The sequence below is a fragment of the Salvelinus alpinus genome, chromosome 24 (assembly GCF_045679555.1).
Source record: "Salvelinus alpinus chromosome 24, SLU_Salpinus.1, whole genome shotgun sequence".
Taxonomy (NCBI): domain Eukaryota; kingdom Metazoa; phylum Chordata; class Actinopteri; order Salmoniformes; family Salmonidae; genus Salvelinus; species Salvelinus alpinus.
The window spans coordinates 48722686-48743993 of NC_092109.1; the positions used below are offsets into that span (position 1 = coordinate 48722686).

At 44.7% G+C, this 21308-nt stretch overlaps 1 protein-coding gene across 1 annotated transcript in view; it reads right to left on the minus strand.

Moving 5' to 3' along the window:
* Positions 1-21308, minus strand: part of LOC139551923 (V-set and immunoglobulin domain-containing protein 10-like 2) — a 144979-nt gene that overhangs the window by 62830 nt on the left and 60841 nt on the right. The window contains 5 exon segments of the mRNA XM_071363260.1: positions 2334-2513; positions 2592-2672; positions 12600-12750; positions 15636-15772; positions 16171-16301. Of these exon segments, the coding sequence (XP_071219361.1) occupies positions 2334-2513; positions 2592-2672; positions 12600-12750; positions 15636-15772; positions 16171-16301 (680 nt within the window).

Sequence of the window (21308 nt, forward strand, 5' to 3'; positions counted from 1 at the left end):
TTTCGTGTTGCCGTCGTATTCAAATAAAGAGATGGCTTATTTCCCTACTGCTGCGTATTGGTCCACTGATCCTTCTCTCCTCTCCTCATCTGAGGAGGAGGAGGACAACAGCCCTTACAGTGTAGAAGCACGGCGGCTAGGAAAAACTCCCTAGAAAGGCCAAAACCTAGGAAGAAACCTAGAGAGGAACCAGGCTATGAGGGGTGGCCAGTCCTCTTCTGGCTGTGCCGGGTGGAGATTATAACAGAACATGGCCAAGATGTTCAAATGTTCATAAATGACCAGCATGGTCAAATAATAATCAGGAGTAAATGTCAGTTGGCTTTTCATAGACGATCATTAAGAGTATCTCTACCGCTCCTGCGGTCTCTAGAGAGTTGAAAACAGCAGGTCTGGGACAGGTAGCACGTCCGGTGGACAGGTCAGGGTACCATAGCCGCAGGCAGAACAGTTGAAACTGGAACAGCAGCAAGGCCCTTTATCCCTTTACACTTGTGTGTATAAGGTAGTAGTTGTGGAATTGTTAGGTTAGATTACTCGTTGGTTATTACTGGATTGTCAGAACTAGAAGCACAAGCATTTCACTACACTCGCATTAACATCTGCTAACCATGTGTATGTGACAAATAAAATTTGATTTGATTTGATAAATACAAATATATACCAGTTTCATTTCAGGACCCAAACATTGACAGCTGTGCCATATAGATTGCAAAATAGTTGGGAAGAGATTTTCGATGTACCGATTCCATGGCACATGGTTTATGAATTGACACACAATGTTCAGATTATTATAACCTACTGCAGGACTAAAACCAATGGGTTTAACCTTCTGAATTAATGATTATATTGAATATAGAAGCCGCCTCTTAATGAGTTCCGAGAGCCCATCTGTTATCCAATGAATACTACTATGAATTATTATTATTATTATTATTAACCCTGCATTATAATTATATAAAAGCCTCTTAGATATTCTGTGTTTTTATTTACAGTAGAGATGGACAGCTGGAGGCATTTTGTTTTTCAAAAGCGTATCAGGCTATAAATTCTACAAACAACGTTTCCATGATGGTCTATTAGAAGGACAACAGACTCTTCATACCTCCATTTATTTACAAAAGGATAGTCTAATAGCTCGGCTAGGTGTAAAAATCCCACAAAATTGCAATGTATTAAGTACTCTAAAGTTTAACATTTTTAACTCCAAATCTCATGCAACCGCAAAATGTCAGATCAAGCATATACTGTACAGTATTTATGCTTTCGTTAATTGAATAATTATAAAAATACTCTTTCAAAATACAGATGTTTATTTCAACTATCAGCAGGACAATAGGGAATAAATATCACTGAATGACAGAGCATGGGGACTGGTCTTGATAAATCAATCAGATTTTTATGTGGAAATGTAAGGATTATTTTGCTCTTCACTCGCAGTCACTTAGTATTTTAGACCTACTCCCGACCGGTCCTGTTGTACAGCGTCATATTTTCCTAACTGAAACCATTAATTACATCGCTTTAGCCATGATTGTAAAATTAATCAAGGCTCCCTTTGTTATTTAGTTTTATAATAAAATGCTTGACTGTATTTAAAGACATGGATGACTTGTATGCTGTGTGATGACATGCACAAATTCATGAGTGATTGATTGATGTACTGTATATTTAAGTAGGCCTTTATTCCAATAAGTAAGTTACACTAACACAGCTACAGTAAGAAATGCATTTTCGATTTCTTGGCATAGAAACACGTTGTACAGTGCCATATTTTCCTAACGGAAACCCTTAGGCCTACAGTACATCGGCTACAGTAAGAAATGCATTTTAGTTTTTTCTTGGAATAGAAAAATCATAATTTTCAACAAATTAAATAAGCTACATTTCTAAAAAGCTATCCCATATAGTATGTTCTATTCAAGACTCCCTTTGACTCCAAGTCATTTCAATAACTTAGCTTCTCAAAGATGCTCTCTGGTGGACAAACTATCACTAACTACCATTAATGGCAACAATGGCTAACACTTAAAAACCGTGCCATAGAATTTTGTGGCAGCCCGCAAGCTGTGCTGCAGTATGACGCATCTTTTAAAGGAAGAACCACTGTACATGTAAATTAAACTGTTAGTTAAACCCAGTACATGTCTATTAGACTGTTACATGTCTATTATACTGTTAGTTAAACCCAGTACATGTCTACTAGACTGTTAGTTAAACCCAGTACAAGTCAATTAAACTGTTAGTTAAACCCAGCGGCGTCCCACTGAGCTCTCTACTGTTATCAATGTGTTCAGCCATTACTCTTTACTCTTATCAATGAGTGTGCTTACCCAGTTTGAGGCTGCAGGTTCTGGTGTGTGTGTTCAGGGGGTGTTTGGCGTAGCAGGTGTAGGCCTGTCCATTCTGGGTGGAGTTAGAACGAAGTACCAGGATCTTGGAAGTCTCCACTTCTTGGCCCCTCCCCTCTTCTTTAGGCCCCTCCCACCACACCACAGCCATGGGAGACCCACCTACAAGAACAGTATTATTATAATTATATGTATTGTTGTTGTGGTGGTTGTTGTGGCTGTTACTGTTGTTGTGGTTACCTTCCCAGGAGCAGGACAGCAGCAGGTACTGTTTCATCCCGGTGGCATAAGCAGAACACACTGGCTCACCATAAGGAGACCCTGAGAGAGAGAGATATATATATTTAATAACTGGGTGATTCGAGCCCTGAATACTGATTGGCTGACAGCCGTGGTATATTGTATACCACGAGTATGTCAAAACATTTATTTTTACTGCTCAAATTACGTTGGTAACCAGTAGGTGGTTTGTTGTATATGGTCAATATACCACGGCTAAGGGCCGTATCCAGGCACTCCGCGTTGCGTCGTGGTTAAGAACAGCCCTTTGCCGTGGTATATTGCCCATATACCACACCCCCTCGTGCATTAATGCTTAAATATATTAGGGGCAGCTGTGTGTGATGTACAGTCCCGTGCCGTACAGCTGTGTGTGATGTACAGGCCCGTTCCGTACAGCGGTGTGTGATGTTCAGACCCGTAACGTACAGCGGTGTGTGATGTTCAGACCCGTAACGTACAGCTGTGTGTGATGTACAGGCCCGTGCCGTACAGCGGTGTGTGATGTTCAGACCCGTAACGTACAGCGGTGTGTGATGTACAGGCCCGTTCCGTACAGCGGTGTGTGATGTTCAGGCCCGTGCCGTACAGCTGTGTGTGATGTACAGGCCCGTGCCGTACAGCGGTGTGTGATGTTCAGACCCGTAACGTACAGCTGTGTGTGATGTACAGGCCCGTGCCGTACAGCGGTGTGTGATGTTCAGACCCGTAACGTACAGCTGTGTGTGATGTACAGGCCCGTGCCGTACAGCTGTGTGTGTTGTACAGGCCCGTGCTGTACAGCTGTGTGTGATGTACAGGCCCGTTCCGTACAGCGGTGTGTGATGTTCAGACCCGTAACGTACAGCGGTGTGTGATGTACAGGCCCGTTCCGTACAGCGGTGTGTGATGTTCAGGCCCGTGCCGTACAGCTGTGTGTGATGTACAGGCCCGTGCTGTACAGCGGTGTGTGATGTTCAGACCCGTAACGTACAGCTGTGTGTGATGTTCAGACCCGTAACGTACAGCTGTGTGTGATGTACAGGTCCGTGTCGTACAGTGGTGTGTGATGTTCAGGCCCCTCATTGTCAAAATACTGAAGTATTCCTTTAATAAACCCGTTTGAAAAACAAAAACTATACTGAAACTATCAACTGAAATGTACTGACTCCAAAACGAACAAAATGTCAATAAAAAACATAATGGATTAACAATTACATTTTTATTTTAACACACACATGCATACACACACACACACACGCACGCACGCACGCACGCACGCACGCACGCACGCACACACACACCCGATAACATATGCACTATACACACACATACACATGGATTTTGTACTGTAGATACTGTATCTGGTAGTGGTAGAGTAGGGGCCTGAGGGCACACTGTGTTGTGGAATCTGCAGTCTGCTGCACCGACCAAGCAATTGTAGCGTAGTCTACTCTTGATGCAGAAACGAGAGACCACATGTTGCTGTTTTATAAAAATAGCTAAATATTTGGGCAAGGAAATATTTCTGGTTGGTCTCAGGTAATGTAATGTAATGTAGGATGGTAGTCTTTTCAATATGGGATTGAGTGAAGTAGAAGCAATGATGTTGAATGAGCAACTAATGAGCATGGAGAGCCTCACAAGTTTTAAGAAATTACCTCAGGCCTGTGTCTTTCACTCCAAATGACCTGAGGCCTGGGACTTTCACTCCAAATGACCTCTGGCCTGTGTCTTTCATTTCAAATGACCCCAGGCCTGTGTCTTTCACTTCAATTGACCTCAGGCCTGTGTCTTTCACTCCAAATGACCACAGGTCTGTGTCTTTCACTCCAAATGACCCCAGGCCTGTGTCTTTCACTCCAAATGACCGCAGGTCTGTGTCTTTCACTCCAAATGACCTGAGGCCTGTGACTTTCACTCCAAATGACCTGAGGCCTGTGTCTTTCACTCCAAATGACCTGAGGCCTGTGTCTTTCACTCCAATACGGCTATTTTACTTACTTTTGCAGCTCTTCATCAGAGCCTTTATTTAACTAGGCAAGTCAGTTAAGAACAAATTCTTATTTACAATGACGGCCTACCAAAAGGCAGAAGGCCTCCTGCGGAGATGGAGGCTGGGATTTAAAAAAATATAGGACAAAACACACATCACGACAAGAGAGACACCACAACACTACATAAAGAGAGACCTTATACAACAACATAGCATGGCAGCAACACATGACAACAATGCATGGTAGCAACACAACATGACAACAACATGGTAGCAACACAATATGGCAGCAGCACAACATGGTAGTAGCAGCAGTAAACATGGTACAAACATTATTGGGCACAGACAACAGCACAAAGGACAAGGTAGAGACAACAAAACATCACGCCAAGTAGCCACAACTGTCAGGAAGAGTGTCCATGATTGAGTCTTTGAATGAAGAGATGGAGATAAAACTGTCCAGTTTGAGTGTTTTTTGCAGCCTGAAAGGATTTGAGAAATATGATTGGTTGACTATAGGCCTATGACACTGGCCTACGTCTCATGTAGCGCTGCGCAGGATATCAGATCTGAACCACGATTTGAGTGTTTAACACCACCAGTAGGTAGGCTTACCACATCCTTATGATATCTTTTCATAAGCACAACCTGACTGCAAGAGACAGGTTGGAATGTCTGACTGAAATACGGGACAAATCAACCTTTTTTTACTAAATTAGTGGTGTTTGAATTTGTTGATGAAATGCAAGACATGATTGTTTGGTTGCAGGACAAAGGGCCAAAATGCAGGTCTGTCCCGCACAGTCCGGGACATTTGGTCACCCTCGGCCCCTTCCAGAGAGACCAGCACCACCCTACACCACCAGGCTCCATCCAGAGAGACCTGCATCACCAGGCTCCATCCAGAGAGACCATCTCTACCCTACACCACCAGGCCCTATCCAGAGAGACCAGCACCACCCTGCACACCCAGGCTCCATCCAGAGAGACCAGCACCATCCTACACCATCGGGCCCCTTCCAGAGAGACCAGCACCACCCTACACCACCAGGCCCCATCCAGAGAGACCATCTCTACCCTACACCACCAGGCCCCATCCAGAGAGACCAGCACCACCAGGCTCCATCCAAAGAGACCATCTCTACCCTACACCACCAGGCCCCATCCAGAGAGACCAGCACCACCCAACACCACCAGGCCCCATCCAGAGAGACCAGCACCACCCTACACCACCAGGCCCCATCCAGAGAGACCAGCACCACCAGGCCCCATCCAGAGAGACCATCTCTACCCTACACCACCAGGCCCCATCCAGAGAGACCAGCACCACCAGGCTCCATCCAAAGAGACCATCTCTACCCTACACCACCAGGCCCCATCCAGAGAGACCAGCACCACCAGGCTCCATCCAAAGAGACCATCTCTACCCTACACCACCAGGCCCCATCCAGAGAGACCAGCACCACCCAACACCACCAGGCCCCATCCAGAGAGACCAGCACCACCCTACACAATCGGGCCCCTTCCAGAGAGGCCAGCTCCACCCTACAATATTGAGCCTCTCCCAGAGAGACCTGCTCCATCCTACAACATCATGCCCCTTCCAGAGTGGACAGCACGGCAGCCAAGCTAAACCAGATAAGGCATCTGCTGAACATAATTTGCTCAAAAATACATACATTTCTTCTTTGTATTATTAGAAATTATTATGAGTTAAATTTTAGATAAGCTACCCAGGAAAGGGTTATAGTTAGCTCATATAAATATATATAGCCTCAGAAACAAAGTCCATGAGATTAGTAATGTGCTAATCTTAGATAATATTAATGTATTAGCCATTTCTGAGACTCACTTAAACAGCACCTTTGATTATACAGCAGTAAGAATAGAAGGATGAAACATCTATAGAAAAGACAGGAATGTTTCTATGGTTTTATAACATATTTGTTTTATTCTATAAACCAGCAACATTTCTCCCAAATTCCATATTAAAATATTGTCATTTAGAGCATTTATTTGCAGTAAATGACAACTGGTCAAAATAACAAAAAAGTGTTGTCAGACCTCAAATAATGCAAAGAAAATAAGTTCATATTCATTTTTAAGCAACACAATTACTAATGTTTTAACTTAGGAAAAGTCCAGAAATCAAAATTTGGTGGAATAAGCCTGATTTTCAATCACAGCTTTCTTGCGTCTTGGCATAGCAGTCGGATGGCGTAGCAGTCGGACGTGTGTTTTGTCTTGTCCCGTTTCCTTGTTTTTTTCCGTATATATTTTGTATATATTTTAATCTCACTTTCCATCTACGGACTGAATATACTCTCATGGAACCCGCCTCACCCAATGTGGTACTGATCTGCTATTTTTATACTTTAGAACCGGAACCCCAATCAGAAGCTAGCCAGCTAACTAGCTACTAGCCAGTAGTCGGTTAGCCACTGCTAGCGGTCTTCACCGTTAACTCGGACACCAGCCAGCCTCAGCTTGGTCAATACCTGCCAGTCCGCACAGCGCGATATCAACCCAGACATATTGGACTGCTTTTTTCTCTATCACATCTCCGGATTCCTACCTTAAGCTCTGGACCTTTACACCGGATCATCGCAGATAGCCAGCTGTATTCTGAGTGGCTACTCCTGGCTAACTTCTCTGTCCCGAAGCAAGCACCAGTTAGCCTTGAGCTAGCCTCGAGCTAGGCCTATCTCCCATCTAGCCGAAGAGGTCTACCAGCTAATTATTGGGATACAATACCTCTTTTGCCAATTGGCCTGGACCCTTTACTGCCGACACGGAGCCCCGCCGATCCATCACGACTGGTCTGCTGACGTAATTGTCTGAGGTGTTTTCAACAGGCTTTTCCGTTGCGACATCACTGAAGATCCATCTGCTGGCCACAGCCCACTAGCTTTCTGAATCACCGTGTCTCCAGCTCGCATAGCGTAGTAGCGACTACCGAACAGCTCCCTGACTCAAATATTGCTGCTCATTGGACCCTATGATCACTCGGTTACTCATGCCTCTCCCTAATGTCAAAATGCCTTGTCTACTGCTGTTTAGGCTAGTTACTATTGTTTTATTTCACTATAGAGCCCACAGCCCCTCCCTAAATGCCTTAGACAGCTCTTTTGTCGCATCTTCCACACATGCAAAGACCTCACCTGGCATAACTGGTGCCTCCAGAGACGCAACCGCTCTCATCATCACTCAATGCCTAGGTTTACCTCTACTGTACTCACATCCTACCATACCCTTGTCTGTACATTATGCCCTGAATCTATTCTACCACGGCCAGAAATCTGGTGCTTTAATTCTCTGCCCCCAATGCACTAGACGACCAGTTCTTATAGCCTTTAGCCGTACCCTTATCCTACTCCTCCTCTGTTCCTCTGGTGATGTAGAGGTTACCACAGGCCCTGTAGACCCCAGCACCACACCTATTCCCAAGGTGCTCTCATTTGTTGACTTCTGTAACCGTAAAAGCCTTGGTTTCATGCATGTTAATATCAGAAGCCTCCTCCCTAAATTTGTTTTATTCACTGCTTTAGCACACTCCGCCAATCCTGATGTCTTAGCCATGTCTGAATCCTGGCTTAGGAAGGCCACTAATAATTCTGAAATTTCCATCCCCAACTACAACATTTTCTGATAAGATAGAACTGCCAAAGGGGGATGGAGTTGCAATCTACCGCAGAGATAGCCTGCAGAGTTCTGTCATACTATCCAGGTCTGTCAAACAATTTGAGCTTCTATTTTAAAAATCCACCTTTCTAGAAATAAGTCTCTCACCGTTGCCACTTGTTATAGACCCCCCTCAGCCCCCAGCTGTAACCTGGACACCATATGTGAATTGATTGCCCCCCATCTATCTTCAGAGTTCGTACTGTTAGGTGACCTAAACTGGGATATGCTTAACACCCCGGCCGTCCTACAATCTATACTAGATGACCTCAATCTCACACAAATGATCAAGGAACCTACCAGGTACAACCCTAAATCTGTAACCATGAGCAACCTCTTAGATATCATCCTGACCAACTTTCCCTCTAAATACACCTCTGCTGTTTTCAACCAGGATCTCAGCGATCACTGCCTCATTGCCTGTGTCCATAATGGATCCGCGGTCAAACAACCACCCCTCATCACTGTCAAACGCTCCCTTAAACACTTCAGCGAGCAGGCCTTTCTAATCAACCTGGCCCAGGTATCCTGGAAGGATATTGACCTCATCCCGTCAGGAAAGGATGCCTGGTTGCTCTTTAAAAGTGCTTTCCTCACCATTTTTAATAAGCATGCCCCATTCAAAAAATGTAGAACTAAGAACAGATATAGCCCTTGGTTCACCCCAGACTTGACTGCCCTTGACCAGCACAAAAACATCCTGTGGCGCTCTGCATTAGCATCGAATAGCCCCGGCGATATGCAACTTTTCAGGGAAGTCAGGAACCAATATACACTGTCAGTTAGAAAAGCTAAGGCTAGCTTTTTAAAACAGAAATTTGCATCCTGTAGCACTAATTCCAAAACGTTTTGGGACACTGTAAAATCCATGGAGAATAAGAGCACCTCTTCCCAGCTGCCCACTGCACTGAGGCTAGGAAACACTGTCACCACCGATAAATCTCCGATAATCAAAGATTTCAATAAGCATTTTTTAAAAGCATTTTTCTACGGCTGGCCATGCTCTCCACCTGACTACCCCTACCTCGGCCAACAGCTCTGCATCCCCCACAGAAACGTTCAAAAGACCCCCCCCGCTTCTCCTTCACCCATATCCAGACAGCTGCTGTTCTGAAAGAGCTGCAAAATCTGGATCCCTACAAATCAGCTAGGCTAGACAATCTGGACCCTATCTTTCTAAAATTATCCGCCGAAATTGTTGCAACCCCTATTACTAGCCTGTTCGACCTCTCTTTCATATCATCTGAGATCCCCAAATATTGGAAAGCTGCCACGGTCATCCCCCTCTTCAAAGGGGGAAACACTCTAGACCCAAACTGTTATAGACCTATATCTATCCTGCCCTGCCTTTCTAAAACCTTCGAAAGCCAAGTTAACAAACAGATCACCGACCATTTCGAATCCCACCATACCTTCTCCACTATGCAATCTTGTATCCAAGCTGGTCATGGATGCACCTCAGCCACGCTCAAGGTCCTAAACAATATCATAACCGCCATCGATAAAAGACAGTACTGTGCAGCCGTCTTCATCGACCTGGCCAAGGCTTTCGACTCTGTCAATCACTGCATTCTTATCGGCAGACTCAATAGCCTTGGTTTTGCAAATGCCTTGCCTTGCCTGGTTCACCAACTACTTCTCAGATAGAGTTAAGTGTGTCAAATCGGAGGGCCTGTTGTCCGGACCTCTTGCAATCTCTGGGGGTGCCACATGGTTCATTTCTCGGGCCGACACTTTTCTCTGTATATATCAATGATGCTGCTCTTGCTGCTGGTGATTCTCTGATCCACCTCTACGCAGACGACACCATTCTGTATACGGCCCTTCTTTCGACACTGTGTTAACAAACCTCCAAACGAGCTTCAATGCCATACAACACTCCTTCCGTGGCCTCCAACTGCTTTTAAATTCTAGTAAAACTAAATGCATGCTATTCAACCGATTGCTGCCCGCACCCTCCCGCCCGACCAGCATCACTACTCTGGACGGTTCTGACTTAGAATATGTGGACAACTATAAATACATAGGTGTCTGGTAAGACTGTAAACTCTCCTTCCAGACTCATATTAAGCATTTCCAATCCAAAATCAAATCTAGAATTGGCTTCCTATTTCGCAACTAAGCCTCCTTCACTCATGCTGCTAAACATACCCTTGTAAAACTGACTATCCTACCGATCCTTGACTTCGGCGATGTAATTTACAAAATAGCCTCCAACTCTCTACTCAGAAAATTGGATGTATTCTTTCACAGTGCCATCTGTTTTGTCACCAAAGCCCCATATACTACCCACCACTGCGATCTGTATGCTCTCGTTGGCTGGCCCTCGCTACATATTAGTCGCCAAACCCACTGGCTCTAGGTCATCTATATGTCTTTGCTAGGTAAAGCGCTGCCTTATCTCAGCTCACTGGTCACCATAGCAACACCCACCCGTAGCACGCGCTCCAGCAGGTATATTTCATTGGTGATCCACAAAGCCAAGACCTCTTTTGGCCACCTTTCCTTACAATTCTCTACTGCCAATGACTAGAACGAATTGCAAAAATCACTGAAGCTGGAGATATATGTCTCCCTCTCTAACTTTAACCATCAGCTGTCAGAACAGCTTACCGATCACTGAACCTGTACACAGCCTATCTGTAAATAGCCGATCCAACCAACTAACTACCTCATCCCATACTGTTATTATTATTCTTTTTTGCTCTTTTGCATCCCAGTATCTCTACTTGCACATCATCATCTGCACATCTATCACTCCAGTATTTATGCTAAATTGTAATTATTTTGCCTCTACGGCCTATTTTTTAGGCCTTACCTCCCTAATCTTACTACACTGTACATATACTTTTTCTATTGTGTTATTGACTGTACTTTTGTTTATCCCATGTGTAACTCTGTGTTGTTGTTTTTGTCACAGGCTTTATCTTGGCCAGGTCATTGAGAACTTGTTCTCAACTGGCCTGCCTGGTTAAATAAAGGTGAAATAAAATAAAAAAATAAATGCTCTCCACCAGTCTTTCACATTGATGTTGGGTGACTTTATGCCACTCCTGGCGCAAAAATTCAAGCAGCTCGGCTTTGTTTGATGGCTTGTGACCATCCATCTTCCTCTTGATCACATTCCAGAGGTTTTAAATGGGGATCCGGTCTGGAGATTGGGCTGGCCATGACAAGGTATTGATCTGGTGGTCCTCCAACCACACCTTGAATGACCTGGCTGTGTGGAATGGAGCATTGTGCTGCTGGAAAAACCACTCCTCAGAGTTGGGGAACATTGTCAGAGCAGAAGGAAGCACGTTTTCTTCCAGGACAACCTTGTATGTGGCTTGATCCATGCGTCCTTCACAAAGATAAATCTGCCCGATTCCAGCCTTGCTGAAGCACCCCCAGATCATCACCAATCCTCCACCATATTTCACAGTGGGTGTGAGACACTGTGGCTTGTAGACCTCTCCAGGTTGGACATTATTTATTTATTTAGAATTTAATGTAATATCTTGTTGTTCTGTAATTGTTCTGTACTTTGTCATGTATGTGTTCGTTAGATGTGGACCCTAGGAAGAGTATCTGCTGCATGTGCAGTAGCTAATGGGGATCCTACTAAACTAAACCCAATGGGCCACACTGGCTTGGTCAAAATAACCCAGCATGTGTTCTGTCCAATATTTACCCAATTGGGTTATTTTTTACTTTCTCCTTTTGTCTTTGCTACTACTGTTTCGTTGGTGCATCTATGTCATCTTCCTGAGTCTACCTTTAAACGTAACCTAACTTAAGACCTGACCCATCACCTTTAAGACCTGACCCATCACGTTTAAGACCTGACCCATCACTTTTAAGACCTGACCCATCACCTTTAAGACCTGACCCATCACCTTTAAGACCTGACCCATCACCTTTAAGACCTGACCCATCACTTTTAAGACCTGACCCATCACCTTTAAGACCTGACCCATCACCTTTAAGACCTGACCCATCACTTTTAAGACCTGACCCATCACCTTTAAGACCTGACCCATCACTTTTAAGACCTGACCCATCACCTTTAAGACCTGACCCATCACCTTTAAGACCTGACCCATCACCTTTAAGACCTGACCCATCACTTTTAAGACCTGACCCATCACCTTTAAGACCTGACCCATCACCTTTAAGACCTGACCCATCACTTTTAAGACCTGACCCATCACCTTTAAGACCTGACCCATCACCTTTAAGACCTGACCCATCACCTTATGCATTACTCCCCCGTGAGTGAGTGAAACTTACAGGCCCGTGCAGTGCATTGTGTGGAGGTGTGTGAGACTTACAGGCCCGTGCAGTGCATTGTGTGGGGGTGTTGAGAGCAGGGTGTATCCCCAGGCAGGTGAACAGAGAGTTGTTGGAGGTCTGGGATCCAGACTGCAGTATGGAGACATTGTTGCCTGGCCACGGCCCTTCACCCCCAAGCCACACCTCTCCCTGGTGCAATAACAACCGGAAAAACAATAATTTAATTTGTTAGGAGCCTTTCCATGTGTGTGTGTGTGTGCCTGTGTACCTGTGTGTGGACCTGTGTGTGTGTGTGTGTGTGTGTGTGTGTGTGTGTGTGTGTGTGTGTGTGTGTGTGTGTGTGTGTGTGTGTGTGTGTGTGTGTGTGTGTGTGTGTGTGTGTGTGTGTGTGTGTGTGTGTGTGTGTGTGTGTGTGTGTGTGTGTGTGTGTGTGTGTGTGTATACGTGTGTGTGTGTGTGTGTATACGTGTGTGTGTGTGTGTGTATACGTGTGTGTGTATACGTGTGTGTGTATACGTGTGTGTGTATACGTGTGTGTGTATACGTGTGTGTCTATGTGTGTGTGTATACATGTCAAATCAAACCAAATCAAATGTATTTGTCATATGCGCCGAATACAACAGCTGTAGACCTTACAGTGAAATGCTTACTTACAAGTCCTTAACCAACAATACAGTTTTAAGAAAATACCTAAAAAAAGTAAGAGATAAGACTAACAAATAATTGAAGAGCAGCAATAAATAACAATAGCGGGGCTAATTACAGGGGGTACCAGTGCGGAGTCAATGTGCAGCGGCACCGGTGTCGAGGTAATGAGGTAATATGTACATGTAGGTAGAGTTATTAAAGTGACTATGCATAGATAATAACAGACAGTAGCAGCAGGATAGAAGAGCGAGGGGGGGGGGGATGCAAATAGTCTGGGTAGCCATTTGATTAGTTGTTCAGGTGTCTTATGGCTTGGGGGTAGAAGCTGTTCAGAAGCCTCTTGGACCTAGACTTGGCGCTCTGGTACCGCTTGCCGTGCGGTAGCAGAGAGAACAGTCTATGACTAGGGTGGCTGGAGTCTGACAATTTCTAGGGCCTTCCTCTGACACCGCCTGGTATAGAGGTCCTGGATGGCAGGAAGCTTGGCCCCGGTGATATACTGGACCGTACGCACTACCCTCTGTAGTGCCTTGCGGTCAGAGGCCTAGCAGTTTCCATACCAGGCAGTGATACAACCAGTCAGAATGCTCTAAATGATGCAGATGTAGAAACTTTTGAGGATCTGAGGACCCATGCCAAAACTTTTCAGTCTCCTGAGGGGGAAAAGGTTTTGTTGTGCCCTCTTCACGACTGTCTTGGTGTGCTTGGACCATGTTAGTTTGTTGGTGATGTGAACGCCAGGAAACTTGAAGCTCTCAACCTGCTCCACTACAGCCCCGTCGATGAGAATGGGGGCGTGCTCAGTCCTCCTTCTCCTGTAGTCCACAATCATCTCCTTTGTCTTGATCACGTTGAGGGAGAGGTTGTTGTCCTGGCACCACATGGTCAGGTCTCTGACCTCCTCCCTATAGGCTGTCTCTTCGTTGTCGCTGATCAGGCCTACCACTGTTGTGTCATCAGCAAACTTAATGATGGTGTTACAGTTGTGCCTGGCCATGCAGTCATGAGTGAACAGGGAGTACAGGACGGGACTGAGCACACACCTCTGAGGGGCCCCCGTGTTGAGGATCAGCCTGGCGGATGCGTTGTTACCTGCCCTTACCACCTGGGGGGCGGCCCGTCAGGATGTCCAGGATCCAGTTGCAGAGGGAGGTGTTTAGTCCCAGGGTCCTTAGCTTAGTGATGTGCTTTGAGGGCACTATGGTGTTGAACGCTGGGCTGTTGTCAATGAATAGCATTCTCACATAGGTGTTCCTTTTGTCCAGGTATGATAGGGCAGTGTGGAGTGCAATAGAGATTGTATCATCTGTGGATCTGTGGGACGGTATGCTATTTGGAGTGGGTCTAGGGTTTCTGGGATAATGGTGTTGATGTGAGTCGTGACCAGCCTTTCAAAGCATGTCATGGCTACAGCCATGAGTGCTACGGGTCGGTAGTCATTTAGGCAGGTTACCTTAGTGTTCTTGGTTACAGGAACTACGGTGGTCTGCTTGAAACATGTCAGTTCTACAGACTCAGAGAAGGGAAAGGTTGAAAATGTCAGTGAAGACACTTGCCAGTTAGTCAGTGCATGCTCGGAGTACATGTCCTGGTAATCCGTCTGGCCCTGCGGCCTTGTGAATGTTGCCCTGTTTAAAGGTCTTGCTCACATCGGCTGCAGAGAGCTTGATCACAAAGTCGTCCGGAACAGCTGATGCTCTCATGCATGTTTCAGTGTTACTTGCCTCGAAGCGAGCATAGAAGTTATTTAACTCATCTGGTAGGCTCGTGTCACTGGGCAGCTCTCTGCTGTGCTTCACTTTGTAGTCTATAATAGTTTGCAAGCCCTGCCACATCCGCCGAGCGTCAGAGCCAGTCTAGTGCAATTCAATCTTAGTCCTGTATTGACACTTTGCCTGTTTTATGGTTCATCAGAGGGCATAGTGGGATTTCTTATAAGCTTCCTGGTTAGAGTCCCGCTCCTTGAAAGTGGCAGCTCTACCCTTTTAGAACAGTGTGAATGTTGCCTGTAATCCATGGCTTCTGGTTGGGATATGAACATACAGTCAGTGTGGGGACGACGTCATCGATGCACTTATTGATGAAGCCAGTGACTGATGTGGTGTATTACTCAATGTCATCGGAAGAATCCCGGAACATGTTCCAGTCTGTGCTAACAAAATAGTCCTGTAGTTTAACATCTGCTTCATCTGACCACTTTTTTATAGACTGATTCACTGGTGCTTCGTGCTTTAATTTTTGCTTGTAAGCAAGGAATCAGGAGGATAGAATTATGGTGAGATTTGCCAAATGGAGGGTGAGGGAGAGCTTTGTACGCATCTCTGTGTGTGGAATAAAAGTGGTTTAGGTTTTTTATCCCCTCTGGTTGCACATTTAACATGCTGTGTGTATGTACTGTATACGTGTGTGTGTGTGTGTGTGTGTACCTGTGCCAGGGAGAGAGGGTTTGTGGTCCAGCGTAGTGAAGGGGGGGGCAGGCCCCCCAGCCATGAACAGAACAGGTTGAGGGAGGAGTAGTTCATTGCTGGCAGAACAGAGCAGGAGGGGGAACCATCTGGAGGGTCTGGGGGACAGGGGGACAATATACAGCGCAACACTGTGTTGATTGTGTTGATATTGTGTGTGTGTTTGTGTGTGAGTGTGTATATCATCACAGGACAGCAGGATGACAAGCACCAGCCTTTCAGTCAACCAGGGGTTGCCATGGCAGTAACATCACAGTGACATAAAAGTGTTTGGTACCTTAGAACCTCCTGAGAGTTCCGTCTCTTCCCCCGATGCTCCAACAGGTCTGCAGCATCCCCAACGATTCCATGTGTGTTTCGGTGTGTGTGTTTGTGTGTGAGTGTGTGTGTGTGGTGACGCCATATGGAGAAGAGGGAGAGAAGTAGTAGAAGGTAGAGAGAGAAAGTTGGAGGTCAGGGGATGGTAGTCGGGGGTTAGAGATCAGAGGTTACTCACAGTAAACGGTGAGGCTGATGGTCTTCATAGAGCGGGTGTTGAGGTATGTGTTCTGAGCCAGACAGGCGTAGGTACCTGTGTGCATCCGCAGAATCCTAGTGATGGTGAACTGGGGTCCCGTGTACACCTGGCTGGATTAAAACCAATATAAAAAACACCAGGCCGGATTAGAACCAATATATAAAACACCTGGCTGGATTAGAACCAATATATAACACACCTGGCTGGGATTAAAACCAATATAAAAAACACCAGGCTGGATTAGAACCAATATAAAAAACACCAGGCTGGATTAGAACCAATATATAAAACACCTGGCTGGGATTAGAACCAATATAAAAAACACCAGGCTGGATTAGAACCAATATATAACACACCTGGCTGGGATTAGAACCAATATATAAAACACCTGACTGGTTTTCAGTGGAGGCTGCTGAGGGGAGAACGGCTCATAATAACGACCGGAATGGAGCACATGGAACATTTTGTGTTGTGGATATGTGGTGGTGTAGGGATGTTATATCATGTACTGTTTTATCTTTAGCTCATTCAGTAGAAATATAGTTCACTGTTTTTTCTTTTGTTGTCTACGTAATGTCGGTGCTTTGGTGTGTTTGGATACCAGGAAGAGTAGCTGCTGCCTTTGGCAGAAGCTAATGGGGATTATAAGAATATTTTGAAGATAAATACACAACACAGAGTTTGAGAGTTTGAGAGATTTTAGAGGATGAGAAGGTGAGAGTACTAAAAACTAGAGTACTAATGGTTAATAGGGAATTGTAAATAGGAGTTGGGTTTCAGTTCAACAGCTGTTTAGAATCTGTGGAATGCCACTCCTGAACTCAGAGCTACATTTACTACGGTCTGTACATTGAGTCGGGAGCAGGATACTTGTTATCTAGCCATTGGCCAGTTGTACTGCAAGGACCTTTGATTGGTCATCCCCAGGCTAGGATGGTGGGTTATAAATGACATCCTGTTCCTTTGTTTAGTGGAGAAAAGCTGAAGACAGGGGAGACTGAACATTTGAACATCTACCTCCCAGCATAACATCGTGATTTGTCCTTCTCAAATAAACCTATTTTTCTCACCCTGATTTGCTTTGGAGATTGTGTTATTGAAGAATAACATCAATTGCTAACAGGATCCCTAATAAATAAAAATACAAATACATGGAATGGCATCAAACACATGAAAACAATGTATTTGATACCATTCCGCTCCACGAACCCATGCTCCCCAATTAATGTGCCACCAACCACCTGTGCTGGGTTTATAACCAATATATAAAACACCTGACTGAGATTTTTTTGTATTTTATCAGGATCCTCATGAATAAAATCCCTTAGCGGTTTCCTTCCTCTCCGGCAACTGAGGTAGGAAGAACGCTTGTATCTTTGTAGTGACTGGGTGTATTGAGACACCATCCAAAGTGGAATTAATAACTTCACCATGCTGAAAGGGATATTCAATGTCAGTTTTTGTTTTGACCTATATACCAATAGGGGCCCTTCTTTGCGAGGCATTGGTAAAATGTGGAAGAAGTGAAGTGGTGAGAATACTTTCTGAAGGCTCTGTAGCTTGGGGTGTGAATACTTTCTGAAGGCTCTGTAGCTTGGGGTGTGAATACTTTCTGAAGGCTCTGTAGCTTGGGGTGTGAATACTTTCTGAAGGCTCTGTAGCTTGGGGTGTGAATACTTTCTGAAGGCTCTGTAGCTTGGGGTGTGAATACTTTCTGAAGGCTCTGTAGCTTGGGGTGTGAATACTTTCTGAAGGCTCTGTAGCTTGGGGTGTGAATACTTTCTGAAGGCTCTGTAGCTTCGGGTGTGAATACTTTCTGAAGGCTCTGTAGCTTCGGGTGTGAATACTTTCTGAAGGCTCTGTAGCTTACTTACTTTCTTTTGTTCTTACTTCTTGTGTGTTTTTGTTTTACTTTACCTTTTTTTTTAAATAATACTACTGATATTGATTACTACTGATATTGATAAATGCATTGTTGGGAAAGCGCAAGCAAGTAAGGCATTTCACTGTATTAGTGCAGGTGACAATAAAAAGTTGAAACTTGAAAGAAGCAATGCAGTTCCTCTCCTCTACCTAATAACCTTGTACTGCAATCAAATTACTAGAAGTGCCCTCTAATGGCCCCATAGGAGGGATTATATTCATATTTTTTTTAAATTTAATAATGAATACACTTTTTATTTTTTTAAACTCTGAAAGTCCGGTGTTTCTATGTCAAACAGGGCCTCAGCCAAGAAAATCACCAGCTGTCATTAGGGTCATGAATCACCAGCTGTCATTAGAGTCATCAATCACCAGCTGTCAGCAGGGTCATGAATCACCAGCTATCATTAGGGTCATCAATCACCAGCTGTCATTAGGGTCATCAATCACCATCTGTCATTAGGTCATCAATCACCAGCTGTCATTAGGTCATCAATCACCAGCTGTCATTAGGGTCATCAATCACCAGCTGTCAACAGTGTCATCAATCACCAGCTATCATTAGGTCATCAATCACCAGCTGCCATTAGGTCATCAATCACCAGCTGTCATCAGGGTCATGAAACACCAGCTGTCATTATGGCCATAAAACACCAGCTGTCATTATGGCCATAAAACACCAGCTGTCATTAGGGCCATAAAACACCAGCTGTCATTAGGGTCATAAAACACCAGCTGTCATTATGGCCATAAAACACCAGATGTCATTAGGGTCATAAAACACAAACTGTCAGCAGGGTCATTAATCACCAGCTGTCATTAGGGGCATCAATCACCAACTGTCATTAGGATCATAAAACACCAGCTGTCATTATGGTCATTAATCACCAGCTGTCATTAGGGGCATCAATCACCAGCTGTCATTAGGGTCATAAAACACCAGCTGTCATTAGGGTCATTAATCACCAACTGTCAGCAGGGTGATCAATCACTAGCTGTCAGCAGGTCATCAATCACCAGTTGTCATTTTGTCATCATTTACCAGCTGTCATTAGGATCATCAATCACCAGCTGTCATTAGGTCATCAATCACCAGCTGTCATTAGGGTCATCAATCACCAGCTGTCATTAGGGTCATCAATCACCAGCTGTCATTAGGTCATCAATCACCAGCTGTCATTAGGTCATCAATCACCAGCTGTCATTAGGGTCATCAATCACCAGCTGTCATTAGGTCATCAATCACCAGCTGTCATTAGGGTCATCAATCACCAGCTGTCATTAGGGTCATCAATCACCAGCTGTCATTAGGTCATCAATCACCAGCTGTCATTATGTCATCAATCACCAGCTGTCATTATGTCATCAATCACCAGCTGTCATTAGGGTCATGAATCACCAGCTGTCATTAGGGTAATAAAAAAACAGATGTCATTAGGGTCATGAATCACCAGCTGTCATTAGGTCATAAATCACCAGCTGTCAGCAGGGTCATGAATCATCAGCTGTCATTAGGGTCATCAATCACCAGCTGTCATTAGGGTCATCAATCACCATCTGTCATTAGGTCATCAATCACCAGCTGTCATTAGGTCATCAATCACCAGCTGTCATTAGGTCATTAATCACCAGCTGTCATTAGGTCATCAATCACCAGCTGTCATTAGGGTCATTAATCACCAGCTGTCAGCAGGTCATCAATCACCAGTTGTCATTTTGTCATCATTTAGCAGCTGTCATTAGGGTCATCAATCACCAGCTATCATTAGGTCATGAATCACCAGCTGTCATTAGGTCATAGCTGTCATTAGGTCATCAATCACCAGCTGTCATTAGGTCATCAATCACCAGCTGTCATTAGGGTCATCAATCACCAGCTGTCATTAGGGTCATAAAACACCAACTGTCAGCAGGGTCATCAATCACCAGCTGTCAGCAGGGACATAAAACACCAGCTGTCATTTGGTTATCAATCACCAGCTGTCATTATGTCATCAATCACCAGCTGTCATTATGTCATCAATCACCAGCTGTCATTAGGGTCATAAAACATCAGCTGTCATTAGGGTCATAAAACACCAGTTGTCATTAGGGCCATAAAACACCAGCTGTCATTAGGGCCATAAAACACCAGCTGTCATTAGGGCCATAAAACACCAGCTGTCATTAGGGCCATAAAACACCAGCTGTCATTAGGGCCATAAAACACCAGCTGTCATTAGGGCCATAAAACACCAGATGTCATTAGGGTCATAAAACACAAACTGTCAGCAGGGTCATAAATCGCCAGCTGTCATTAGGGCCATAAAACACCAGCTGTCATCAGGGTCATAAATCGCCAGCTGTCATTATGGCCATAAAACACCAGATGTCATTAGGGTCATAAAACACAAACTGTCAGCAGGGTCATAAATCGCCAGCTGTCATTAGGGCCATAAAACACCAGCTGTCATTAGGGTCATCAATCACCAGCTGTCATTAGGGGCATCAATCACCAGCTGTCATTAGGGTCATAAAACACCAGCTGTCATTAGGGTCATTAATCACCAGCTGTCATTAGGGGCATCAATCACCAGCTGTCATTAGGGTCATAAAACACCAGCTGTCATTAGGGTCATTAATCACCAGCTGTCAGCAGGTCATCAATCACCAGTTGTCATTTTGTCATCATTTAGCAGCTGTCATTAGGGTCATCAATCACCAGCTATCATTAGGTCATGAATCACCAGCTGTCATTAGGTCATCAATCACCAGCTGTCATTAGGTCATCAATCACCAGCTGTCATTAGGGTCATCAATCACCAGCTGTCATTAGGGTCATAAAACACCAGCTGTCATTAGGTCATCAATCATCAGCTGTCATTAGGTCATCAATCACCAGCTATCATTAGGTCATCAATCACCAGCTGCCATTAGGTCATCAATCACCAGCTGTCATTAGGTCATCAATCACCAACTGTCAGCAGGGTCATCAATTACCAGCTGTCAGCAGGGACATAAAACACCAGCTGTCATTTGGTTATCAATCACCAGCTGTCATTATGTCATCAATCACCAGCTGTCATTATGTCATCAATCACCAGCTGTCATTAGGGTCATAAAACACCAGCTGTCATTAGGGCCATAAAACACCAGCTGTCATTAGGGCCATAAAACACCAGATGTCATTAGGGTCATAAAACACAAACTGTCAG